Source organism: Hyperoodon ampullatus, assembly GCF_949752795.1.
Source record: "Hyperoodon ampullatus genome assembly, chromosome: 2".
Classification (NCBI taxonomy): domain Eukaryota; kingdom Metazoa; phylum Chordata; class Mammalia; order Artiodactyla; family Ziphiidae; genus Hyperoodon; species Hyperoodon ampullatus.
Genome location: NC_136915.1, coordinates 36,929,536 through 36,956,096, shown reverse-complemented (window position 1 = coordinate 36,956,096; position 26,561 = coordinate 36,929,536). Strand labels below are relative to the sequence as shown.

General features: G+C 40.6%; 1 protein-coding gene across 13 annotated transcripts in view; it reads right to left on the bottom strand.

Annotated features, from left to right (window-relative positions):
- Positions 1-26,561, bottom strand: part of ST3GAL3 (ST3 beta-galactoside alpha-2,3-sialyltransferase 3) — a gene marked incomplete at its 5' end in the record, with an annotated part of 200,612 nt that overhangs the window by 111,312 nt on the left and 62,739 nt on the right. For 7 of the 13 annotated variants that reach the window (XM_079697750.1, XM_079697751.1, XM_079697755.1 and 4 more), the window contains one exon: positions 13,642-13,689. The exons of the other annotated variants lie outside the window; for them this stretch is intronic. In XM_079697750.1, the coding sequence (XP_079553876.1) occupies positions 13,642-13,689 (48 nt within the window). The remainder of the gene's footprint in view (positions 1-13,641; positions 13,690-26,561) is intronic. 13 annotated transcript variants of the gene reach the window in all.

Here is a 26,561-nt window from a genome sequence, read left to right as displayed (position 1 = left end):
CCTGCTCATTTTTAAGGCCTAGTTCAAATGTACTCTTTTAGAAGAGCATGCCTTGACCCTCCTGTCTGGCTTGTGCCCCTCCTACATGCTCCTTTCACAGTGTCTTACTTGCCCTCATAGCAATTACTCTATTATACAAATGTACTTATACATTTATCAGACTATTTGGCTGGTGGCTCTCCTCCACAGACTAAAAGTTCTAAGGCTTTGTCACTTAACACTGTGCTTGGCATGATAAATGAGTGATGAATGACAACCCCTACTCTGATCTAAACTGTTAGCCTAAGTGTCCCCTTATCTGTGCTCTCCACCAAACCTGTAGAACTTAATGCAGTTCTGCTTATTTGCCCATGAATCTGTAGTGCACATCTGTTGTTTCTGTCCTCTTTTAGAAAGAATTTGAATTTCTTTCAGGGAACTACCCTTCTCCCATTGCAGACAAGTGGTAAGACTATCAATGGGATGTGCCTTTCCAAAGTGTGGATACTTGACAAAAGCTAGATTGGTTGGACTCTTTCTCTTGCAAGCTGAGTGACACCAGGGAGAAAAACAGCATGCTGAAGAGATGGAACACTTGCTTCAATCTAGATTCCCGGCACTGCCCTTAATGTGTTTTCTAGGGCCGGTTGTTTGGTTTTTAATTTGATTCTGTGGGTTCCCATGTCCTTCTGGTAAATTTCTTTTTCTTTTAAGTCAGTCAGGGTCAGTTTCTGTTGCTTACAATAAATAATCTTAACTGTATGTATCTGTATCTCTAGCACCTAATACAGGGTCTGGCATAGTTGGTGCTCCATACATATAATGAATGAATGGAAGAATGAACGTGACCAAATGACCAACAAAATCTAGTGAGGAGCCCTAAGACCTGATTCTTTGTCTTCCTCCACCTCTTGCTGCCTCTCCCAGTCACTAGCCCAACCACCTTTTAAGGTGGTGATTCTCTTGCTCTGGGCATTCTTGGTTCCCAGCCCATCCAACTGATTACATCAAAGTCACCTGCCTATGGAGAGCCTGCCCTGGCTCTTCTTAGGCACTCTTCCTTAATTTCAGTTTCTGGCTTTTACTTTGGGGTTCCTTTTTGATGACTCCAAATTTGTCAGGGTGATTTCCTCCTGTCATTTATAAAAGCCTAAAATTTAACCTTCTCCACAAAGACTCCTGGAGGCTCCTGAGTAACACATTACTGTCCCATCTCCAACCCAGCCAGGGATCTTATCTGACAAGCAGTCTATTCTCATATTCATAAGTGGTTACTAAATATGCCACATATTCCTAGGCTGTTACTGTGCACAGTCCCTCACAGAGTTCTCTGACTAGCAGGAAAGCTTAAGTATAATCTTTAGGAAATATAAACCAGAATAGAAAGTGATCAGGAAGTCACAGGCATAATGCTCTGGAGATACAGCAGCAGAGCTTCTTACTGTTGGGTTTGGGCAAGGTTGCAGATCCCAGAGCATCTCACTGTATACAAATGTGTTCTTGAAGTAGTATGTGAATTCAGCTTATACAATGGAAATGCTACCAACTCTACAGGGACAATTGATCTCTGGGGAAGCTAGCAGTAAAGCCCAGGTCTCACCGGCAGTCCACTCACCCCAAATCTGTAATAAGAAAGACCCTGGATACACAAAAATAAACTCAAAATGGATTAAAGACCTAAATGTAAGACCAGACACTATTAAAACTCTTAGAGGAAAACATAGGCAGAACACTCTTTGATATAAACCACAGAAACACCTTTTTAAACCACCTCCTAGCGTAATGAAAATTAAAACAAAAATAAACAAATGGGGGACAATCCTGCAGCCTATGGAACGAAAACCACATTCACAGATAGACAAAATGAAAAGGCAGAGGACTATGTACCAGATGAAGGAAGAAGATAAAACCCGAGAAAAACAACTAAATGAAGTGGAGATAGGCAACCTCCCAAAAAAAGAATTCAGAATAATGATAAAGAAGATGATCCAGGACCTCAGAAAAAGAATGGAGGCAAAAATCGAGAAGATGCAAGAAATGTTTAACAAAGACCTAGAAGAACTAAAGAACAAACACCTAGAAGAATTAAAGAACAAACAAACAGAGATGAACAATACGATCACTGAAATGAAAACTACATTAGAAGGAATCAATAGCAGAATAACTGAGGCAGAAAAACAGATAAGTGATCTGAAAGACAGAATGGTGGAATTCACTGCTGTGGAGTAGAATAAAGAAAAAGGAATGAAAAGAAATGAAGACAGCCTAAGAGACCTCTGGGACAACATTAAACACAACAACATTCACATTTTAGGGGTATCAGAAGGAGAAGAGAGAGAGAGAAAGGACCCAAGAAAATATCTGAAGACATTATAGTTAAAAACTTCCCTAACATGGGAAAGGAAATAGCTACCCAAGTCCAGGAAGTGCAGAGTCCCAGGCAGGATAAACCCAAGGAGAAACACGCCAAGACACATAGTAATCAAATTGACAAAAATTAAAGACAAAGAAAAATTATTGAAAGCAACAAGGGAAAAATGACAAATAACATACAAAGGAACTCCCATAAGGTTAACAGCTGATTTTTCAGCAGAAACTCTACAAGCCAGAAGGGAGTGGCATGATATATTTAAAGTGATAAAAGGGAAGAACCTAAAGCCAAGATTACTCTACCTGGCAAGGATCTCACTCACATTTGACAGAGAAATCAAAATCTTTACAGACAAGCAAAAGCTAAGAGAATTCAGCACCACCAAACCAGCTCTACAACAAATGCTAAAGGAACTTCTCTAAGTGGGAAACACAAGAGAAGAAAAGGACCTACAAAAACAAACCCAAAACAATTAAGAAAATGGTCATAGGAACATACATATCAATAATTACCTTAATTATGAATGGATTAAATGCTCCAACCAAAAGACACAAGCTCACTGAATGGATACAAAAACAAGACCCATCGATATGCTGTCTTCAAGACACCCACTTCAGACATTGGGATACATACAGACTGAAAGTGAGGGAATGGAAAAAGATATTCCATGCAAATGGAAATCAAAAGAAAGCTGGAGTAGCAATACTCATATCAGATAAAATAGACTTTCAAATAAAGAATGTTACAAGAGACAAGGAAGGACACTACATAATGATCAAGGGATTAATCCAAGAAGAACATATAAGAATTATAAGTATATATGCACCCAACATAGGAGCACCTCAATACATAAGGCAAATGCTAACAGCTATAAAAGAGGAAATCAACAGTAACACAATAATAGTGGGGGACTTTAACACCTCACTTACACCAATGGACAGATCATCCAAACAGAAAATTAATAAGAAAACACAAGCTTTAAAGGACACAATAGACCAGACAGACTTAATTGATATTTGCAGGACATTCCATCTGAAAACAGCAGATTATACTTTCTTCTCAAGTGCACACGGAACATTCTCCAGGATAGGTCGCATCTTGGGTCACAAATCAAGCCTCAGTAAATTTAAGAAAATTGGAATCATATCAAGCATCTTTTCTGACCACAACGCTATGAGATTAGAAATAAATTACAGGGAAATAAATGTAAAAAACACAAACACATGGAGGCTAAACAATACATTACTAAATAATGAAGAGATCACTGAAGAAATCAAAGAGGAAATCAAAAATTACCTAGAGGCAAATGACAACGAAAACACAATGATCCAAAACCTATGGGATGCAGCAAAAGCAGTTCTAATAGGGAAGTTTATAGTAATATAATCCTGCCTCAAGAAACAAGAAAAATCTCAAATAAACAATCTAACCTTACACCTAAAGGAACTAGAGAAAGAAGAACCAACAAAACCCAAAGTTAGTAGGAGGAAAGAAATCATAAAGATGAGAGCAGAAATAAATGAAATAGAAACAAAGAAAACAATAGCAAAGATCAATAAAACTAAAAGATGTTTCTTTGGGAAGATAAACAAAATTGATAACTGTAGCCAAATTCATCAAGAAAGAGGAAGAGGACTCAAATCAATAAAATTCGAAATGAAAAAGGAGAAGTTACAACGGACACCGCAGAAATGCAAAGCATCATAAGAGACTACTACAAGCAACTCCATGCCAATAAAATGGACAACCTGGAAGAAATGGACATGGACTTCCCTGGTGGCGCAGTGGTTAAGAATCTGCCTGCCAATGCAGGGAACACAGGTTCGAGCCCTGGTCTGGGAAGATCCCACACACCACTGAGCAGCTAAGCCCGTGCGCCACAACTACTGAAGCCTGCATGCCACAGCTACTGAAGCCTGCGTGCCTAGAGCCTGAGCTCCGCAACATGAGAAGCCACTGCAGTGAGAAGTGCGCACACCACAACGGAGAGTAGCCCCCACTCACCGCAACTAGAGAAAGCCTGCGTGCAGCAACGAAGACCCAACTCAGCCAAAAAAAAAAAAAAGAAATGGACAAATTCTTAGAAAGGTATAACCTTCCAAGACTGAACCAGGAAGAAGAGAAAATATGAACAGACCAATCACAAGTAATGAAATTGAAACTGTGATTAAAAATATTCCAACAAAACAAAAGTCCAGGACTAGATGGCTTCACAGGTGAATTCGATCAAACATTTAGAGAAGAGCTAACACCCATCCTTCTCAAACTCTTCCAAAATACTGCAGAGGAAGGAACACTCCCAAACTCGTTCTATGAGGCCACCATCACCCTGATACCAAAACCAGACAAAGATACTACAAAAAAAGAAAATTACAGACCAATATCACTGACGAATATACATGCAAAAATCCTCAACAAAATACTAGCAAACAGAATCCAACAACACACTAAAAGGATCATACACCATGATCAAGTGGGATATATGCCAGGGATGCAAGGATTCTTCAACATATGCAAATCAATCAATGTGATACACCATATTAACAAACTGAAGAATAAAAATCATATGATCATCTCAACAGATGCAGAAAAAGCTTTTGACAAAATTCAACACCCACTTATGGACAACTGATGGGAACATGCTGTATAGCACAGGGAAGTCACCTAGTGCACTGTGGTCACCTAAATGAGAGGGAAGTCCAAAAGGGAGGGGATATCTGTATGTGCATGGCTGATACATTTTGTTGTGCAGTGGAGGCTAACACAACATTGTAAAGCAACCATACTCCAAAAATTAACTAAAAATTAACTAAAAAAAAAAAAAAAGATCCTGGGACTCTCAAGTCACCAGGCACAATGTGCGCTGATGTATATGTACAGCTCTCCTGGCACCTGAAGGTACTCTCCTCCCAGGGGTCAGAGCAGCAAGACCACAGCTGCACAGTGAAGGGGAGATGTTTAGTCTGGTGGTTTAGGCTCCCTGCCTCAGCCAGGCTGGAAAGCCCTGACCAAGGAGCGCATGTGTGTCCCTTGCCTGGCTCCAGGTGGGAAGTGGCATGCATGATGCAAATCTCTGCTCTTCTCCTCCACAGCTGTACCATGCCAGACCTGTGAATGCATAAAGTGCCTGTTCAGATGCTGATTGTCTTTGAAACTAACCATTAACTCTTCCACTGGCATTTCAAAGGAAGAAGTTGGTGTTCTGAACTCAAAGAAACTCCTGGAAGGTTCAGAAACTGGACATAAACAAAAGGAGGCCATGCACTAAAGTGTGTATGCACCTAATAATGTCTCTGTATCAGGCAAAATTAACAGAATTACAAGGAGAAATATAAAATGGGTCTCCTGTCATTATAACGGGAAACTTAATAGACCGCTAAAGAATCAGACTCACAGAATCAGTGAGAAATCAGAAGATTTGAACAGAACAGTGAATAAATTTTGAACTAGCTGATACAGAGTACCTTACACCTGACAAGTGGAGAATGCACATTCTTTTCAAGCATACTTGGAACCTTTATGAAAACTGACCACCTGAGAGGCATAAACCCTGAGATAAAAACTAACACACACTGAAACAGGCTCAAGTTTTTAACTTAAAAATATTTATTTTTATGTTTTATAGCAATTCAACATCTAATACATTCCACAACACTTTGTATTTCATTTTGCTCATCATAATTCTATAATGTAAAGAAAATTTTAAATGTTTTCACAATGCCCTGATTAAATAACCCTGAGTCCCCTCCTTTTATCTTAGCAGGGTGTACAACTGTTATCACTTTCTACTTATGCTCTCATGTTTAAACAGCTGGGGGTACTGACTCCACAGTGATATCCTATTCTAGGATGAAGGGGGAGCTCCCCGAGAGAAAGTGTCCTACTCCAGTTCCACTCTTAGGCCACTGAGCCCTGAAATGGACTTTCAGGGAATATAGGTGCACATCATGAGCCAATTGTGCGACTGGCCCTTTCAGTCCCCAGTGACCCACCTCCTTTGATCACTGTAAAGAGCCACCACAAATTCCCATGGGCTGTCACTGTGCTTTGCACAAAGCAGATGCTTATGAAATAACTGCTGCCGATGACAACAATGAATATTTCCCAGGACGGTCAGTTTGAGAAACATTATTGAAGTAGATAAAGTTTAGTATATGGGAAAAAACATGGACTTTATTCTATCAGGAAACTGCAGTGCTTCATATAAGAACGCACAAAAGCCAGAAAAGCAGGATAGGCCATTAGGCAAGAAAACTCCAAGCATATGAGAAGAAGCTTTGCTTCTTTAAAAGGGTCTTTGGCTCCAACCTCTGAGATATGATGAATTGCTAAGTGCAAAGGGCATAGGGATAAATGGAATGAGGACCTATCCTAACCAAAATAGATCCCTCTTTTCTAAAGAAAAGGCACTGTACAGCCTCGAATAAAAGTCATGGGCTATATTAAACATAAGTAATATATATCCTGGCTTGGGTTGGAGGAAGTTGGCAACAGTTGCAAACGGACATGCCGGACAAAGGGAAGAACTGAGGGAACTACTATTTATTGAGCATCTACTGTGAATTCATGCTGCTCTCAGTACTTTCACCTACACTCAGTTTAACCCTTACAACCCTTATGAGGTGGGTATTTTCTCCATTTTACAGAGGAGTTTTAGAGAGGGGAAATAATGTGTTCAAGATCCCCAGCCAGCACATGGACCAGCTGGGTGCGGTTGAACCAACCCAGGTCTGGCTCTGCAGCTTTCTTTACGTTACTCTACACTGACTCTCAGAGGAAAACAAGGAAAGCGGACCCCCTCATATTAGGAGAGCTGCCATGAGAGCAATTGTCTACCCTTACCTCCCACCTCCTGCCCCAGGGTGGTGTCAAAAGGCCTAGCCATGCCCACACATGAACCATGGGAGTCCACAGAGACCCAAGAGGGGCTGGCCAAAGTGCAAACAGCTCCCACATCATCTTGAGTCAGGAAAATAAATTATAACATAGGATCAGTTAAGCAAAGACAAACTAAAAGAGGAAAAGCAGTTTTATAAAATAAACACAGAAAAATTCACTGACCTGGACTAAATTAACTGACCCAGTAAAATAACTTAGAAGTTCACAAACTGAAATCCAGTCTCAAATGGGTGTACATTGGTGTGGGGGAGGAGAGAGGCCTAGTGAGGAGGTCCTGATAAGACGAGGTCCCCTGTGACTATGCGCTGTCCACCCAAGCACAGCACAGCTGTGACGGTACTGGGGGCCAATGGAGTGTCGAACCTCCATTGGTAGGTAGAAGCCCCATCCCAATGCAAGCAAAGAGGTCATGCACCATTCCCCTTCTATCCTGGAAGAAAAGAAGATGTCTAGAGCTGGGCATACAGTAAATTCAGTTCTATTCATGATATCAAGTATGTCCAGACCATGCCAGGGCATCTTGTGTTAAGCTGCAGGTTTATGAGGGACAGCATGTCAAAAGAGCAGCTAGGACAGGACACAGAAAAAATGGCTCACTCTGCAGTTTGTATCTGAAACTTCATGGAGCTTACCACCTAGTAGGGTAGATATATAAAAATAACCACTAAGCACAGACACAGTCCTTCTCTCCAAACAAAAGTAATTTTATTTTTCCCAGTTGTAGGAATAACACAAGCTTACTGCAAAAGTCCAAATGTAAAAAACTTAAAAAGAATGAAGTAAGAACCATTCAAAACTCCCATTACCTAAAGTTAATTGTTGCAAATATTTTGGTGAGTATCTTCCCAGAAATCTCTTTCCACAAATATATGTGTGGATGTGCATATATAATTGTACTTACCTGTGGCCTCAATATACATGCTGTTTGTTCCTGTTTTGTTCACTCAGTAATACTCTTGACATCTTCTATGTCAATAAAAATAAAATTGCATCATCATTTCTAATGGCTGCACAGTATTCCACTGTATAAACGTGACATTATTTATGTAATCCTTAAGCATCCATTAAGTGATGGACATTATTGTTTCTATTTTTCTATTCTTCATTCAATAAATATTTACTGAGCACCTATTATGTGCCAGGTACTGTTCCAAGTTCCAGGGACACAGTGATGAACAAGATAGGCAAGGTCCCTGGCTACATGAAGCCTACGTTTTAGTGGGGGGGGGGACCAATTAAATAAGATAAACAAGCACATAATTTGAAGGAGGGTAAATAAGTGGATAATTTGAAGGAAGGATGAGTGCTAAGAAGAAATAAAGACATACCTGCTTAGAGAAGGGCTGGGAGTCAAAAGAGAGTGGACTACTTTAGAAAAAGTGTTCTGGGAAGGCCTTCTTGCAGAGATGACATTTGAACAGAGACCTGAGACAGTCGTGCAAAACGAAAGGTACAAAGTACAAAGGCCCTGGGGCAGGAAGGGGCCTGGCATATTCATGGAATGGCAGGAACGCCATGTGGCTTGAGGGCAGCGAGGGGCAAATGAAGTAAAGTGAACGTGTTGAGATAATTAGACAGAAATTAGCATAGGAGCCAGCAAGGAGGGCCCTGTAGGTCATGGAGTTTGAACCTGGAGTGATTTCAGTGGGAACAAGACATGATCTGATTTACATTTTTAAAAGATGACTCTGACTACAACATGGAGAATGGACCATTGGGAGGCAATCAATGAGCACAGAGAGACCAGTTAGGAGACGCTTGCTTGTCTAGTGGGGAAAAGATGGTACCTTGGACAGTGATGCTAGAAAGAAGTGGTTGAACAAGGACATACCGTGAAGACAGAAAATGTAGGAAAGGCTGAGGAAGAGAAACAATTAAGGTGATTACTAGGTTTGTGGCTTGAACAGTTTGGTAGGTGGGGAAGAAAATATGGGAGAGAAACAAGTTTCGGCATACAGATCCTGCATGTTTCATTAGATATATACATAGTTATTTCATTTTGGGGGAGGGCTACTAAATTTTTTTTAATTTTAATTTTTTATTGCTAATATACAGAAATACAATTCATTTTTTGCATTTTGATTTTGCATTCTTTTATCTTACCAAACTCAGTTATTTGTTCTAGGTGTTTTAAAAAATATTTAGATTCCTTGGGATTTTTCTATGAAGGCAATCATGTCACCTATGAAGACGGTTAGTTCTATTTCTTCCTTTCCCGTCTGTATTCTTTTTATTTCTTTTTCTTCTTACTGCACTGGCTAGGACTTTCAGGAGTGGTTCTTGATCTTAGGGGGAGAGCAGTCTTTTACCATTAAGTATGATGTTTGCTGTAGGTTTTTTGTAGATGCCCTATATCAGATTGAAAAAGTCCCCTTCTAAGTTTGCTGATAATTTTTATCATGAGTAGATGTTGAATTTTATCAAATGCTTTATCAATTGACATGACCATGTAGTTTTTCTTCTTTAGACAGTTAATAGGGTAGATTACACTGATTGATTTTTGAATGTTGAACCAGCCTTCCATTCCCAGAATAAAGCCTACTTGGGCACCAAGTTTGGGAAGTTTAAGCCATTATTTTTTCAAGCATTTCTTCTGTACCGCACTCTTTCTCTCCTTCTGGGACTCCAATGACACAGATGGTAAACCTTCCAGTATTGTCCCATAAGTCACTGAGACTTCGTTCAGCTTCTTTAATCTCTTTTCTTCTGTTGTTCACATTGGATAGTTTCTATTGCTTTATTTTCGAGTTTACTGATTCTTTCCTCTGTCATCTCCATTTTGTGATTGAGCCCATGCAGCAGAGTTTTTTAATTTTCCATTATCATATCTTTTTTCTTGTATCTCCATTTGGTTTATATATACATATTTGGTTCACAGGGTTATTTTTTTGGCTAACACTTTCTATCTTTCCATTCATGTCAACAATGTTTACCCTTACTTTTGGGGGCATTTTTTTTTAACAGTTTACTTACTAGATTACCAGTTTGTTATGAAAGGATTCAACTCAGCAACAGCCAGATGGAAGAGGTGGGGAAAGGGTGCCAGGAGCTTTTTTATAAAAGCTACTTTAAAGTCTGTCAGATTATTACAACATCTGTGTCATCTCAGCATCGGCACCTATTTATTTATTTATTTATTTATTTATTTATTTATTTTTGGCTGTGTTGGGTCCTCATTGCTGCACACGGGCTTTCTCTAGTTATGGCGAGCAGGGGTTACTCCTCATTGCGGTGCGTGGGCTTCTCATTGCGGTGGCTTCTCTCGTTGCAAAGCACGGGCTCTAGATGCGTGGGCTCAGTAGTTGTGGCTTGCAGGCTCTAGAGTGCAGCCTCAGTAGTTGCAGTGCACGGGCTTAGTTGTTCTATGGCATGTGGGATCTTCCCAGACCAGGGCTTGAACCCGTGTCCCCTGCACTAGCAGGCGGATTCTTAACCACTGCACCACCAAGGAAGCCCTGGCATCGGCATCCTCTGATTGCCTCTCCCAGGCAAGTTGAGATTTTCCTAGTTCTTCATGTGGTAATTAATTTTAGATTGTATCCTCTATATTTTGAATATTATGTCATGAAACTTTAGGTCTTACTTAAATTCAGTGGAGAATGTTGATATTTTTGTTTTACCAGACAATCAAGCAGGTTGGATTTAGTTGGCAAGTTCTGACCAGGCTTCTTTTGAGTTATGGTTTCAATGCCAGTTCCATTTTCAAAGCCTGTTCAGGTGTGTACCACCAAGTGTCCAGTCTGGGACTCAGGTGGTGGTCCATCCCTTAGTTCAGTTCTCAGAGTCTTTGGTGTGTTGGTTAGAATCAGATGCACACATGCACAGCTCAGGGCTAGCCCAGAAGTTCATACACAACTTTATGGAGTCGTTTTCCTGAGCTCCTTCCTCTCTGCTCTCCTTGTACTTTCCAGTTCGTTGGTCCTCCCCTTTTTGGTTCTCTGGCCAGAAATCTGGGGTTTTAGTTACACTTTCTGCCACACATTTCCTGAACTGTACCCAAATCTGGGACCAAGCAGCAGGAAGGCAGAGAGAAAAAAAAGCAACTGGATTTCACCCCACCCCCTCGGGATTACAGAGAGGAAGATTTGATCAAAGAAGAAGGTTTCCCTTCCTCAGTTTTAGGTGCTTGAAGGCCCCACTGCTGCTACTGGGCACTGCCACCACCACCACCGAGGGGACTGCCTGGGGACTAGGGCATGAGAAAACAGAGAAAAACAACCCTCAGGATTTCCCATCCCTGTCTGAGCCTTAGAGCCCCTTTCCCAACCAGACTCTAGCCATAACTAGAGGTCTTCTGGAATTCTCTCCATTTGTGCCCTTATGTCCACTCTGTTTGTGTCCGGATTTTGGGCTGTCTCAAGTCCAGGACATGGGATACCAGAGGAAAAATGAGAAATTCACTGCCAGGGTGGCAGTACTTCTAATTCTAGTTTTTCCCCCAATCTGTCTACTACTATTTATATTTCAGAGTCTTCAAATAGCTGCTAAATGCATTCTGTCCAGGCCTTTAGCTGCATTCAATGACAGAGATAGATTCTTACACATGTATCTTATACATATATCCTGGTATATATATAAGTATCTATTTATGCAGGGAATATACCTAGGAGAGGAAATGCCAGGTCATGCATATGTATATATTCAAATTTAGCTAGACACTACCATAGTTTTTTTCCAAAGTGGTTGTAATCAACTTGCCCACTGACCAGTAGAGACTCAAAGTTTCCACCATATTACTTCCTCACCAACCTCGGAATATCAAGCTTCTCAGGCTTTCCTATTTTGGTAGATGTGCAGTGGTATCTCACTGAAATGCTAATTTGCATTTCCCTAGGTAGTATTACAACTGAACACCTTTTCATAAGGTTATTGGCCATTTGGATTCCTCTTTTGTGAAGTGCCTGTTGGGGTCTTTTGCCTTTTTCTATACTGGGTTATTTCTTTACTCACATTGATTTTTGTAGTTCTTTATTCTGGAAGCAAGCCCTTTGTTGGCTATTTGTGTTATAGATGTCTTTTTTCACTCTGCCTTTTCACTCTCTTAATGGTACCTTTTGATGAACAGAAGTTCTACTTTAATGTAATAAAATTGATCAGTTTTTTCCTATGTGAATGGATGCAACTTTGCATCTACTTAAAAACTCTTTCTAAAGGTCCATTCTGTCTTAAAGCAACCTCTCCCATCTCAGCATTTCAATGCGGACACCTCAAGCATCAAAGTATGAGACAGCAAGATGACAAGGCAGACAGTGCAGGCTCTAGGGGTGGACACATATGAGTGGCCCTGGACAGGGTACTTCAAGTCTTTGAGAATTAAGTTTCTTTATAATTAAAGATGTACTATCCACCTTGCAAGATGTGTGTAAAGCACTTAGCATAGTGTTGGCACACAGTAGGCCCTCAGCAAACAGTGGCAGCTGTGATCATATTCTCTGATCATCCTTCCCCTTGTCCACATTGCTACAGTGGCCTGAAACTCATTGCTGCTTTGTGAAACATCAATCTATTGCAGTTAAGGACAGCAAAATGGGTTAATTGCCCTCAACAGGCCAGTAAAGTCTCCCTGTTACTCACAGGCAGCGCCTAAGGTACGAGGACCACTGTCTTCAGCTAAAAATTAAGACCTGATACATAGAGATGCTCTCATCATGAGGTGAAGTCATTCTGGGGCTCCCACAGGGACACAATGGCAGCAAGCTGAAGAATCAAAGTATCTGCTCTTTCTGTTCACTGCCAACAGCACAGTGGTGTGGGGCAGGCAGACTGCTTCAGACAGGGGAAAGCTGAGCTCCACTGAGCCTGGGTGATTTGTGTCAAAGCAGTGGGTGTGCCGATTTGTGTGTCCTGCACTGTTGTCACAGGGAAGAGCAGGAGTACATCGGCACATGTGCACAGTACAGTGCCCGTCCTGGAGGAGGTGTGTATTTGAGTATATGGGGTGTGCATGTGAACATGCAACGGGGTGTATGTCCCTAGGAAGCTGTGATACTCTCACCAGCCTGGCATGCTGCTGGAGAGCGGATGGTTAGCTACTCCAGCGTGCCCAGAGCTTGGGGTCTCTCAACGCCCTCTGCCCCACTCTCTGAGACAGGATATGTGCACAGGAAACAGACACCTTTTCATGACGCTGGACCACCCTGTAAGGAAGGAGCATCAACTGCAAACTCCTTGGTGTACAGTTCTAAAGCAACTGGCAAAGTCTTCTGGATGTTGTATCCCACTGCTGCCTCCTAGACCGTGGGTCCCTAGACATGCTTCTTGAGATTTTCCCACAATATTGAGATATTCCACTGCCCTCCCCAGACGCCCCCTCCCCCCACCTCATTAGGCTCCACTTCAAATGTGGCCAGTGCTGAATGCTGAAAGGATGATAGAAGGGGAGGGATTGGTACCTGAGCCTAGTGTTTGTCCAGCGGAGTCAAAGGAAAGAACCACTGAATCTGCAACACAAGAGGACAAGTTCATTTCTTTCTCTTTCTTGCAGTAAAAACAAAACAAAACAAAAACAAAAAAACAAGTTCCCACTGGCTTTGCCCAAACCCTCTCCCAAGGAAAAGTCAACTGGACTGGAACTCAGCTGCACAGACAGCCTCCATTGGTCTGTCCCACCCATCCACTGGGCCAGGAGGCCCTGCTGAGCCCAGCCCACGCCTCGTGCTACTGGGAGGAACATCTCGGGGCAGAGATATGTCCCAAATTCTTCAGAGGCATTTCCTGCCAAATTAGGGGACACATTTACTTCTTTTTGCTTCTCATAGTGAAAATAAAATTAAAACAAAGCAAAAGAAAACTTCCCTCCTGCATCTGGTTAAAGGCACTAACATTTCTCTTTGACTTGTTTTCTTTTCCTATTCATATACTCAATGTTTATTATTTCTTCCCCCCAAAGGCATAAAGTGACTTACTGGAATTTTAAAAATGAAGAAGTCAAAGGAAGGAATAATATTATATAGTCAGGGGAATGTTAGTGCACAAAATGCATGCCATGAGGACCTAAACAAACGCTACAGGTAGAATCAAAGAGGCCTGAGCTCCCAAACAGCTAAAGAAAATGAGAAAATAAACAAGATTGAGTGCTCACGATACATACAATTCATTCATTTATTCAACTGTTGAGTAAATATTTATTGAGCATCTACTATGTGCAAGATACTATACTATGACTTTGCGATCCAGATGCAAACAAAAAAAAGCATGGTCTCTACGCTCACGGATCTGTCATCAGTCTAAGAGAAAAAATGTTACCCCACAAGTTATTCAACTAAAAACTGATTAAGTAAAAAAGAAAAGAGTGCTGAGGAAGTTTCTATTAGGAGGAGACCTAGTTTGGAAGGGGAGTGGGTGTTGGTTAGGGAAGCCTTCCCTAAAGAAGTGACACCTGAACTAAGAACTGAAGGATAAGTTAGGGTTAAACCTGACAAGAAGGAATGGGCATTCCAGGCAGAGAGGATGCTCTGTGTGGAGACCTGAAGCAGGATGGGACAGGGCGCCTCAGAGCAACCAGAAGAGCAAAGCATACATAAAAGCAAATACTATACGGTGATCAGAAAGAAATTCCTCTTATGGGTCTTAATAAAGGGGGATGCTGCATGATGTTGAAGACTGTAACTTCTACAACATTTCTATAATAAGTAATTGTGAATCTTTTATGGCTGTTTCTTACAACAGGAGCAATACAAATGATAGCATAGGCCAACACACAGCTCAATAAAAGCAATTATAAGGGACACCAAGATAATCTAAGGCCCAAAATAACCCCAGAGACCCAGACTCCAAAGGGATCACATTCAAAAGCCTCACTCATGGGACTTCCATGGTGGTCCAGTGGTAAAGAATCCGCCTTCCAATGCAGGGGATGTGGGTTCGATCCCTGGTTGGGGAACTAAGATCCCACGTGCCGTGGGGCAACTAAGCCCGCATGCCACAACTACTGAGCCCACATGCTCTGGAGCCTGCGCGCCACAGCTAGAGAGAGAAAACTCGCATGCCACAACTAGAGAGAAGCCGGCGCAGTGCAATGAAGAGCCCATGCACTACAACGAAAGATCCTGCGTGCCGCAATGAAGATCCCACGTGCCACAACTAAGACCCGATGCAGCCAAAAATAAATAAGTAAAAATAAATAAAACCCATGCTCCCTTTAAAAAAAAAAAAAAGGCTCACTCACTACAAAGGAATGCTAGCTGGCTGCATGAGGCCCAGCGTCTACACCACAGGCAGCATCCCACCTCAGCATGATCCTTCAGATCTCAGGTGTATGTCATTTTCTCTTATTGCACATGGAAATCAGACACAAGAGTTATCATAACTGTAAGTCATCTGTCTGCACTGCTAGACTATAAGCTCTATAAAGTCAGACACTATATCTGCTTTATTCACTGCTATGTTACCAGCATAACACCTGGCAGGCAATAACTGTTTGCTGAAAGACAGTGCCTCAAGAAATGGATGGACTTCAACTCCTTCAGGTAATCCTTCATAATCACTTTTTCTCATAATCAAGTGTTTATTAAGAACTGGGTAGCAGAGAGCTGCAGGATACAATTTTTGATAAGTATCCAGAGGCAGATATTCTGTACTGCCAGTTAAGGGCAGATCCATATGCTTTGAAACCTACCAAGTAAAAGGTAAGGCTGACTTTTTTTTTTCTTTCAAAAAATGTAGAAACACAATTAGAACACTTGTCTAATCAGATAGGTGACCATCCTACCTTGTATGAGATACAATCAACATCTCTTACAAATTCTACTTCTTTATCAATGTTTCCCACATCTGTTTCCTCTCAATGTTACTGTGCCCTTTCAGAATAGAAGCCCCTATTTTTCTCTCTTTTTAAAAGAGCTTTATTGAGGTATAATTTACATACTATAAAATTCACTCATTTTAAGTGCACAATTCAATGATTTTTAGAAAATTTACAGAGTTGTTTAACCATCAGCATATGCAGCTTTAGAACATTTCTATCACCCAGAAGATCCCAGGTGCCCAGTCATGCCCTGTTCCCACCTCCAGCCCCAGGCAACCACTAATTTACTTTCTGTCTCTATAGATTTGCCTTTTGTGGACATCTGCCTATCCTTTTCTTGCTAGGACTGTTCTGATAGGCCCCTTAACCACACGCCTACCTCCAGCTTAGCCCACTTCCATCATCCTTCATACTGTTGCATGATTTTTCTAAAAAGTATACCTGACTATGTCTTTGCTCTTGATTAAAATGCTTCAGTGGCTTCCCGTAGCCTGTAAGATAAACTCCAAGCTCTGACCTTCAAGATCTTTACCATTTTGGCTCATTTATGACCTCTAAATGCCTCATGCTCCAGATATGCCAAACAACTTCTGTTTCTCCAAAGAGATATGTACCTTTGTGTCTTCAGACACCAAACATACTGTTTTCTCTGCCTGTTTGCATTAAAAACTCCCACTTTTCTATTAAGACCCAACGCAATCATCCCCTCTTCTTGAAGGCTTCTCTGATCCGTTCTGCCCCTTCTCTTTAGGCCGTCACTGCATTGCTATTATGGCATTTATTATACTGCATTATAATCCTTGTTTACTGGTCTTTTTCTCTCTTTAAACTGCAAGTTCCCTGAGGATAAGGACTGTCTGTTCATTTTGAGGCTTTGATGCCTAGGACAGTGACTGACACACAGAAGGTGGTCAATATGTTCATTAAACAAAGGAATGTCTTTGCTTTCTTTCAAAGGTGATGTTATCTGAGTGATATTTCACAAATTGGTGAGGGGAGAGATCCATCCTGCATACAGATTCTCATTCAATTCAAGTCAACCTTGAAATGTCCTTATACCATGAAGCTTCAGATGTTTGAGCTTGGCCTCATCCTTGAAAGATAAAAGCATTCCCACAAAGCAGTGCAGGGGGGATAAGGAAAGGGCCCTAGGAGCTTTCTAGGTGAGAGATCACAGTCACCTGGATGAAGATTAGGAAAGCCTTTCTGAGGGGTTGACTGCCCAGATGAGCAACAATAAAAACAGCATCTCAAATTTTTATTACAGTTGACAAGTATTTTTCCAATTTCAATTTACTTTCTTTGTACTCACAAGCAGTCCTGAAATAATCTCTTTTAAAGTTTTCAATCTAAATGTAAAGAAAAAAGGCTACAAGTTAACTAAATGTGAACAACAGTTGTCTCTGGGTGAAAGAATTATAGATGATATTTATTCTCTGTATTTTTGAAAAATTTCCAGAGTGAACATGTAACTTGTATTTTCAGAAAAAAAAAAAAAAAGTCAAAAAAGAACTCTCTAATCCAGCTCTAAGATTTTAACCTCTAACACACTGGCACCAATGCAAAAGGATGGAAGGTTTTTGATCTCCCTTCATTATTCACTGTACATGCTGAAAAGCTATTCAGCTTTTCCCTTTAGTTATACTGAGGTCATCGTTACACTTCACGACACTTAAATATACCTCAGCAACCTCAATTCTTAAATAGACTGACTTTTAAAAAATTCGTTTCTTCTTCCTTCCTTCTCACAAGTATTATCAAGTGCCTATTATGTGCCAGGCCTGGTGCCAGATACTAGAGATATGGAGCTGAATAGGAGCTGGTCTTTGCCTTCCAGCCAAGGAAGCAGAGAGGTTAATAGGCACTTAAAGTGTGATAATGGTGAGCAAGGGGCAAGCACCAAACAGATGACAGTCTTACTGGAAAGGAAAAGTTGGAGTTTTTGTAACTATTATTTCCAGTGGTAGTAGAATGCTCCCAAGAGCATGTGCCTTGAAACTGCAGAAGATGCAAGTGAGAGGGTAGAAACTTCAGGAGGAAGTTAGGGACATATATCGTGTTTTGTGTAAGTTTGGATGGATGTTGCTTTGAGCATTTAAGGCAGAGATTTGAGAATCAGTTTGGCCCTTCATTTTTTGTGTTTATTCTAAAGGATGTAAGATCATTTGAGTTATAAACCACTTTGACAGCTAAAGGGAAAATTCAGTGTTCAACAAATTGTGAAGTTTGTTTTGCAAGAAACGGAGCAAGAATATCCAGACTTCTCCCTCTCAGGCTAAGAGATATGTCATTTTTATTTCAAGCATCCTGGGTTCCAGCTGTTCCTGGTTCCCAGGCCAGAGGCGGCCATGTGGGGTGCTATACAAGTGACCAAACAGACTTACAGACCAAAGCACAACAGAGCATTGCTGCACATGACTTTGTTCAGTGAGGAAACCTAGAATTTACTGGAAACCTTTTATTATGGTCAGATGTTTTCTGTGTCTGGTTTCTGAAGCAGATAAAAAGAATATAAACAGAGGATGAAGAATGAGGCTTAGTCTTTCCAGTCACTGGAGAGGCTTCCAAAAGTCAAATAAGTTACATTTTGGCTACTACCTGTCATGGTTCACATTCAACACACATATTCTGCTAGCCACCATGTGTAAGCCCTAGAGACGTAAGAATGAATGAAAAAAAATTATTCCCTGAAGTAGCTTGCAACCTAACAGGTAAAGTAAAAACACATATAAAGCTAAGCATTCTACAGTTAATAATACTGTATTGTACACTTGAAATTTGCTAAGAGTAGATCTTAAATGTTCTTACCACACGCATACATGCAAAAAGGTAACTGTGAGGTGATAGATGTGCTAACTAACCTTATTGTGGTAATCATTTCACAATACATATGTTTGTCAAAGGATCACACTGTACACGTTAAACTTACACATTGTTATCTGTCAATTACATCTCAATAAAGCTGAGGGGGAAAGCTAAGTATAATATATAGGTATGGAAATAAGGGTAATGAGGGAGATACTTCATTGTTCATTACTTCAACATATTTATTAAGCAACTACTATACACCAGATTTAGGGATACAACAGTAAAGAAGAACGAGAATGCTCCTATTCTCAAGGAATTTATAGTTTAGTCAGGGAGACTGAAAAAAAACAAGTAAACAAACGAACAAAACTTCTGACAGTGATAAGTGGTTATGAAGAATATCCAATGATGTAACAGTGACCATGAGGGGAAGTACAGGCAATGCTAGATTGGGTGTTTTGGGAAGGCTTCTCTGAAGAGATGACATATGGCTGAGACTGGGAGACAGGAGCCTGCCAAGAAAAGACCAAGGGAAAAAGAGTTCCAGGCTGAAGGAAAGCAAGTACAGTAATCTTGGTACATTAAGGAACAGAGAGAAGGCCAGTGCTGCTGGAACACAGAGCACGAAAAACACAAGGGGGGTGGGAAATGAGGTCAGAGAGGAAGACAGGAGACAGATCTGTAGGAGGCCTTATGTAGGAGGCCATCGAGAGACGTCTGCACTGTATTTTTCAATAGCAAAGAGAAGTCCCTGCTTAAAACCCGGGAGTAACACGATCTGATTTATACTCTTAAACATAAACTTTCACTGCTATGCCGAACTAAATTGACTGTTCTGGAAACAGAGTAAAAGGTAGATTAGAGGAGACAGACTGCAGGCCAGGAGACTGGTAGAAGAGATTGCAACATTCCAGATGAGAAGCGATGGCAGCCTGAACCAAGGCAGTGACAACAGGAAAAAAAAAAAAAAGGATACTAATAATGTTTAAAAGGGAAAATTTACTGGACTAGTGACTTTTGGGACATGAGTAAGAGATTAAGAAGAAGAAGGATTATATCTACATTCTGGCCTTAGGCAAATGGATGCTGACCTTTGCTTAAATGGGTGTAGCCTCCATCTAAACCACATAACCCTGCTTCTCCTCTGGTCAGACAACTGGACCACAGGTGAGCACCTGACCCAAGAGAAGGCAATCCATAGGCAGATAGATTCTACCTTTTGGAGACTTGACTTGGGATACACAGAGAGTTGGGGCTGCTGGTAGGAGATACAACCAGAAAAGCAAAGAAGAGCAGAGGCTAGGAGGCTATGGGTTGGACTTGACGCTGGGCCTTGGGGCCCATGTTAGTGGTAGAGCATCACAGTGAAGAGCCATAACCCTGCTGCTGAGGGCAACATGACACCTCAAAGAGCTGCCTTGGATCCAGAATATTCTTCCAGTGCCAGTCTCTGTGGCAGTCAGCTATCCCACAGATCATCTTTCCATGAGACCTTGGGGTTTAGCTCTTCCTCAGTTCCCTTGAGGCTTGGCCTATAATTGAGATTTTCATTTTTAAGTCTCCTGCTATCTTGGAGCTGTCTATAGTCTGAGTAGGTTCACCTCCTCTACCTTCCAGCCCTCATGCTTTAATACCCAGGAGCACTTTCTGCCTTCCCAATGATCTGTTACAAGCACGACTCACCCCAAGGGTCTAAATCTCAGGAGAAGTAGAAGGCCCTACTTGGACCTTGGGTCTAAGCTGTGTTCTCCAATCTAGCTTTATGAAAGAGCTCTCAACTTTGGGGATTTACTGGTCCATCAGCAAAACTGATACTTCAATAGCCATATGGTTACCTGTGTCTTGTTCTACTTTCTCCACTGCTTAGATCCTGGGGGAACCTAACCCCTAGTCTGAGCCCCTCAATTTCTTCCCTCTCAACCCTAATCCCAAACAAACAAAACATGAGTAAATGAGATTCCTGAAGCTACATAGAGAAAAAAAGCCTGAGGACAGAAAACAAAACACAACCATTGATATAGAAGAATGTGGTATATGGAAGAGAAATCAGTGAAATAATCAGAGATAGGAGTAGCAGGACAGAGGAAGCCAGAGGAGGTAAGAATTGTTTATAAAAAGGAGTATCCAAATGTGGTAAAGAGATGGAAGAAGCTGATGGATGAAAAGATGCTGCAGAATCGCTCACTGGGAGGGCATTTGTAACTTTAGTGGGAACGATTTCTGTAGTGATCAGACTGCAGGGACTCAGCCGTGAATGGGCTAAGTGGAGGCTGTTGACTTAGTAGACTTATTTCAAGAAGTCTCTCCTTAGATTTATGTCATTAATTTAACTTACCAAACATATACAGAGTCCTTCTAAGCTCAAGAGACTAATCAAAAGATTAGACATGGTCCCTGACATGAAGGAGTTTATGAACTATCAGGAGGATAATATAAAGATACAAAGAACTATAATACAGGTCTCTAGAAAAGGTGCTCTAGGAGTTAAGAGGCAAGAGGGAGAATTTTTTCTGGGAGAAGCTGGGAAGATATGGAGGAGACAGTATTTGAGCTGCTGTGAGATAACCTTTTGGGACAGGCTGTGCTGGTCGGGTGGGAACACTGAAGGAGAGGCACTGAAGCATGGAAAGTGAGGGGTGTATGGTTTCAGAAAGGTAAAATCATACCTAATTAATATATTAGAGTTTCTTTCAGGAGGTAAAAATGCATGTGACTAAAAGGGAACTAGTCAATACAACTTGTTTAGACTTTCAAAAAAGGCTTTGAGGGCTTCCCTGGTGGCGCAGTGGTTGAGAGTCCGCCTGCCGATGCAGGGGACATGCGTTCGTGCCCTGGTCCGGGAAGATCCCACATGCCGCGGAGCGGCTAGGCCCATGAGCCATGGCTGCTGAGCCTGCGTGTCCAGAGCCTGTGCTCCGCAACAGGAGAGGCCACAACAGTGAGGGGCCTGTGTACCGCAAAGAAAAAAAATAAATGCTTTGATACATCAAAGACTATTTTTAAAAAGTGAGTCACCACGAAATTGAGGAAGAAATTGCTATGTCATCAGGAGACAAAAGGCACTTGGCTGAGGAGCAGGAGCAGGACACCCCCTGGGGCATCAGCACCCACAGGGAGACCAGGAAATATGGGAGTAGCTAGATTTCCACTACCAACTGCCCTCTAGGAGGGTGGAGGGAAGGGGGAAAGGGTGGCACTGCTTACAAACACCTGTTGGTGCAACAGAAGCTGGAATGAAAATGGTACTAGGCATGTGCTGAGACTGAGAGTGAGATGCTAGGATGAAGTTTGGAACTTTAGGGGTCTGGGAAAGTGTTAGTCGTGGTGCCTTAGAAATAGGAAAGGGCTGGGTTTGGTGCAGGAACCATTTGCTGAACCCTGATTTAGATTACACATACACCTCACTCCCTTCCAAACCCCTCTAAATGACAGAAAAGGTCGTTTGTTTGTTGTAAATCAGAAGTACACAGGAACAAAGAGAACAGGAGACACCAGCAACAAAAGTTTTGGAAAGCAGATAAACAAATGGAACTTACTCAGCAAAACCAGGAAAGGTGAGTCCTATACTAGTAGTGGAGAAAGCTGAAATATGTCCTGAAATACACCACAGAACTCCCCAAAGGCTCAATTGCTGGCAGCACCAGGTACCACTAGAAGTAGGAGAGAAGACGATACTAAAAACAAGACACTACACTCTTAAGTATGGGCTGACAGCCAAGACCACAAGGCATTAAAGGAAAGTATCTAATATAAAGACAGAGACCAAAACAAATGAAAAATAAATGCCATGTGGAGGGACTTCCCTGGTGGTCCAGGGGGTAATACTCCACACTCCCAGTGCAGGGGGCCCAGGTTCGATCCCTGGTCAGGGAACTAGATCCTACATGCTGCAACTGAAAAAAAAAGAATCCCACATGCCACAACAAAGATCCCACGTGCCACAACTAAGACCTGGTGCTGCCAGATAAATAAATAAATATTTTAAAAATAATAATAAAATAAATGTAATGTGGAAAAAGAGAAAACACAAATAAAGGTGAAAACTCTTTAAAAAATCATTAAAATCTTCAGAAAGAAAATATTTTATTCACAAAATAGAATTCATTTTTTTAAAAAAGGTACACTCAGTGAATAAAAACAAAAAATAACTTTTGAAAATTAAAAACATAATAGCAGAATTAAAAAGGATTAAAAAGTAAGTTGAGGAAGTCTTTCAAAATGTAGTACAAAAGACAAAGATAGAAAATGGGAGACAAAAGTTTTTTTCTTTTAAATTAGAGGACCAGTCTAGGAACCATCACAACTGAATTATGGAAGTTCTAGCAAAAGGAAAACAAAATTTTTAATAGAAGGGAGAAAATATTCAAAGAAATATTTAAATAACATTTCCCCATAACTAAAGAACTTGAGTTTTGGGCCTGAAAGGGCCCTCTGAGTGTACCGCACAAGATGAAAATAGTCCTCCAACAAATGCATCATCATGAAATTTCAGAACACTCAAATTTCCAGAGAGAAAAACAACAAAGAGGTTTTTATACAAATAATAAAAAAAAATCAGAGTGGCTTCAGAACTCTCAATAGGAACGCTGAAAGCCTAAAATACAGTGGAGCAGTATCTTCAAAATTCTGAGGGAAAATAATTTCCAACCAAGAATTCTATACCCAGACAGACTATCAATTAAATATGAGATTAGAATAAAGACACTTTCATACAGGTAATGTCTCAGAAATTTACCTCTCATTCATCCTTCCTAGGAAATTATTAGAGGATGTGTTCCAGTAAATGAAGAAGAAAATGAAAAAAACATGGGATCCAGGAAACGAGATATACCAAAAGAGAAGGATGGTGATGGGAGACTCTAAGACCATAGTTGGGCAGCAGGGATAGAGAGGAAACAGTCTAGAGCAGTGCATGTCAGAAGGCTCCTAGAGAGATTTCTTCAAGCAAATGAAACTGATAGACTAATGTGTTTGAACATATGGAGACCAGATTTATACAACTGGGGAAGAGTACAGAGTTAAATTAGTGGTCAATACATAGAAAACTAAGCAAAATAAAAAGCAAGACTGTTATTGACTTCAGGAAAAATAAAATGTGCAGTGAAAAAACAGTAATCATGGTATCTATGAATATCATTTTCATGGCCATAATATACAGCCTGAATGTTGTTCTAACTATATTAGGAGAATGGGAGGATGGACTTAGTATCTGTGGTGGAGGAGCAGTGAGTGTGATGGAGTACTAAATACCAAATCTTCACCTTCCATTAGAGAAAGTCAATAGGTAATACTCAAAACAGAAATACCAAGAATGAATCAACTATACTTCGATAAAATAAATGTTTAAAAATTAAAATTTAAAAAAGAAATATCAAGAATAGCAATATAACCATGTTATTTAGAGACCTGGAGGTAAATATCAAACAAATTAGTTAAAAGAGTTGAAAACAAATGCTTCTTGGAGGCAGGAAATCAAGTAGTAGTGGTAATGGGGAAGTGCTTTTCTTGTTCATTTTTGTTGGTAACAAGTCTTGTATAATTGTCTTTTTGAACTATGCACATGTATAACTTTAATAAGAACAAACACTAAATTGACTTGCACAAGATTACACAGCCTACAGTGGTAGGGCCGGAGCTTCAAATTTAGTCCATCTGGTTCTCTAACCTATATATCATGTATCTACCAACAGGGTCAATGAAGAGTCTATTAGAAACCTAGAAGCCTCATATTTGATTATAACCTACTTAATGCTTTACTAAATACTATCTTATATTATTTTGTGATTACATTATCTAAATATGATCTGTCAAAAATAATTAGTCTAGAATAAAAGATAGTTAAAAGATAAAACAATCAAATGTGAGGACCTTGCTTGGACCCAGATTTTTAGAAAAAACCAACTGTGGAAATGCATATTTAAGATAATTAATGATATTTGAATATGAACTGGGTGTTAGAAAATATTAAGGAATTATAGTTAATGTGAGATAATAACATAATGGCTATTTTTTTTAATTCTTTACTGTTAGAGATGATACTGAAATGTTTTTGGGTAAAATGACTTGATATCTGGGATTTGCTTTCCGACCCAGTTAATTTTTTAAATCCAAATAATAAAAAAAAGATATGAATCTCCACAAGAGCAGGGCTGCAATATTCACATGAGCCAGAGACCTTTGGACAGGATGAGACTATTAAGTCATTTGCCATATGACATTCTTTCCTTCATCTGGAAAAAGATGTACTTGATAGGCTATCATCAAGAGTATGGTGCCATTCCATTCTCAAGAGATAACTTAGTTAAGACAAAGGGAAGGAATAAGATGAAAAGTTGCTCAATAAAGTTTTTATATTTTGCCATGAAAAAATTATATACCTATTACTTCGTATTATTTCTATTTAAAAAGAAAAGATATGTACCTCTCAGTACCACAATTGAGAAATGAAAAGTAATTGGTTGACATCACTGTCATTCATCTTAAGTACTAAGAGTGGAAGGCATGGGGAGAAATGGAATACACTACTAATGGGAATGTAAAATGGTAAAGCAGCTTTGGAAAACAGCCTGGGAGTTCCTCAATAGGTCAAATATAGAGTTACCATATGACTCAGCAATTCTACCGCTAGGTATACATATACCCAAGAGAAATGAAAATTTTATGTCCACACAAAAGCTTGAACATGAATGTTTACAGCAGTATTATTCACAATAGCCAAAAAGTGGAAGCAACCTAAATGTCCACCAACTGATGAATGAATTGTGGAATTAAAGAAACCTCAGCTAAAACTGGAGTCAAGACAAGCCTGTAGGGGGAGCTCTCACACCCTGCCATGCATCCTCAACTATTCCAAATGGTAAGAGACTACACCAGCTCTCCAACAGAAAGGTGCCTCCACTATCCAGAAGGAAGAAGAAAACTTCTCTCCACCCCATGACAGCCCAGACAATAAGAGACTGTAGCAGTCCGACCAATGAGAAGCCTCTATACTCTGGACTCCCAGCTTCCTCCAATGGACTCTCTGGTTATCACAGCCCCACACCCCCAACTCCCTCCTTTTCCCTATAAAAGCAAGCTCCCCTTCCTTGTTCTCTGGATTTGCCTATGGTTTACCATAGCTTGCATTTCCCAAATAGCAATTCCTCCGGTACTCCCGAATAAATTCACTTTTGTTGGTAAAATAACTGGCTATTATATTATTAAAGTTGACATATTTGGTGTCACAAGTGGGGTCCAAAGGAGGCAAACCCCGAGAGATGACGGCTCATGGAATCAAGTGAGGTACCTGCACTGAGCCCCTTGTGTTTATCACTTCAGCGAGTTGCTGCCTGCTTTCGATATGGGGAGTCTTCTCTCGCATTCCAAGCTCCGCTCTTCTGTGTTTTGAGCTCTCCAACTTTATTCAGGATCTAGAAAGTCTTTGTCCTTTCAGGGGAGAAGTTTCGGCCTTTCTGGTTCAAGGCTTTGTCCTTGGTGAGTACTCAAGTTGTTTTCTGGAGCATGCGGTAGCAAGGTTCTCTTTTGGAGATTGAGCTAACTGGGAACTAAGAGTTTGTTTTATTCCTTTTGGAATCTGGGCTAAGACTCTATCAACTTACGTGGGTTTCTGGGAGAACTTAGGGAAATGGGATTCCAGTCATCTAAATGTTCTGAAGGCAGCCCTCCTCTGGGGACTCTGGCCAGTTCATGTTTAAAAACTGTGTACACCCTTTATGTGCATTTTTAACTAAGTGGGCCAAACTAAAAGTAATCAGGAAT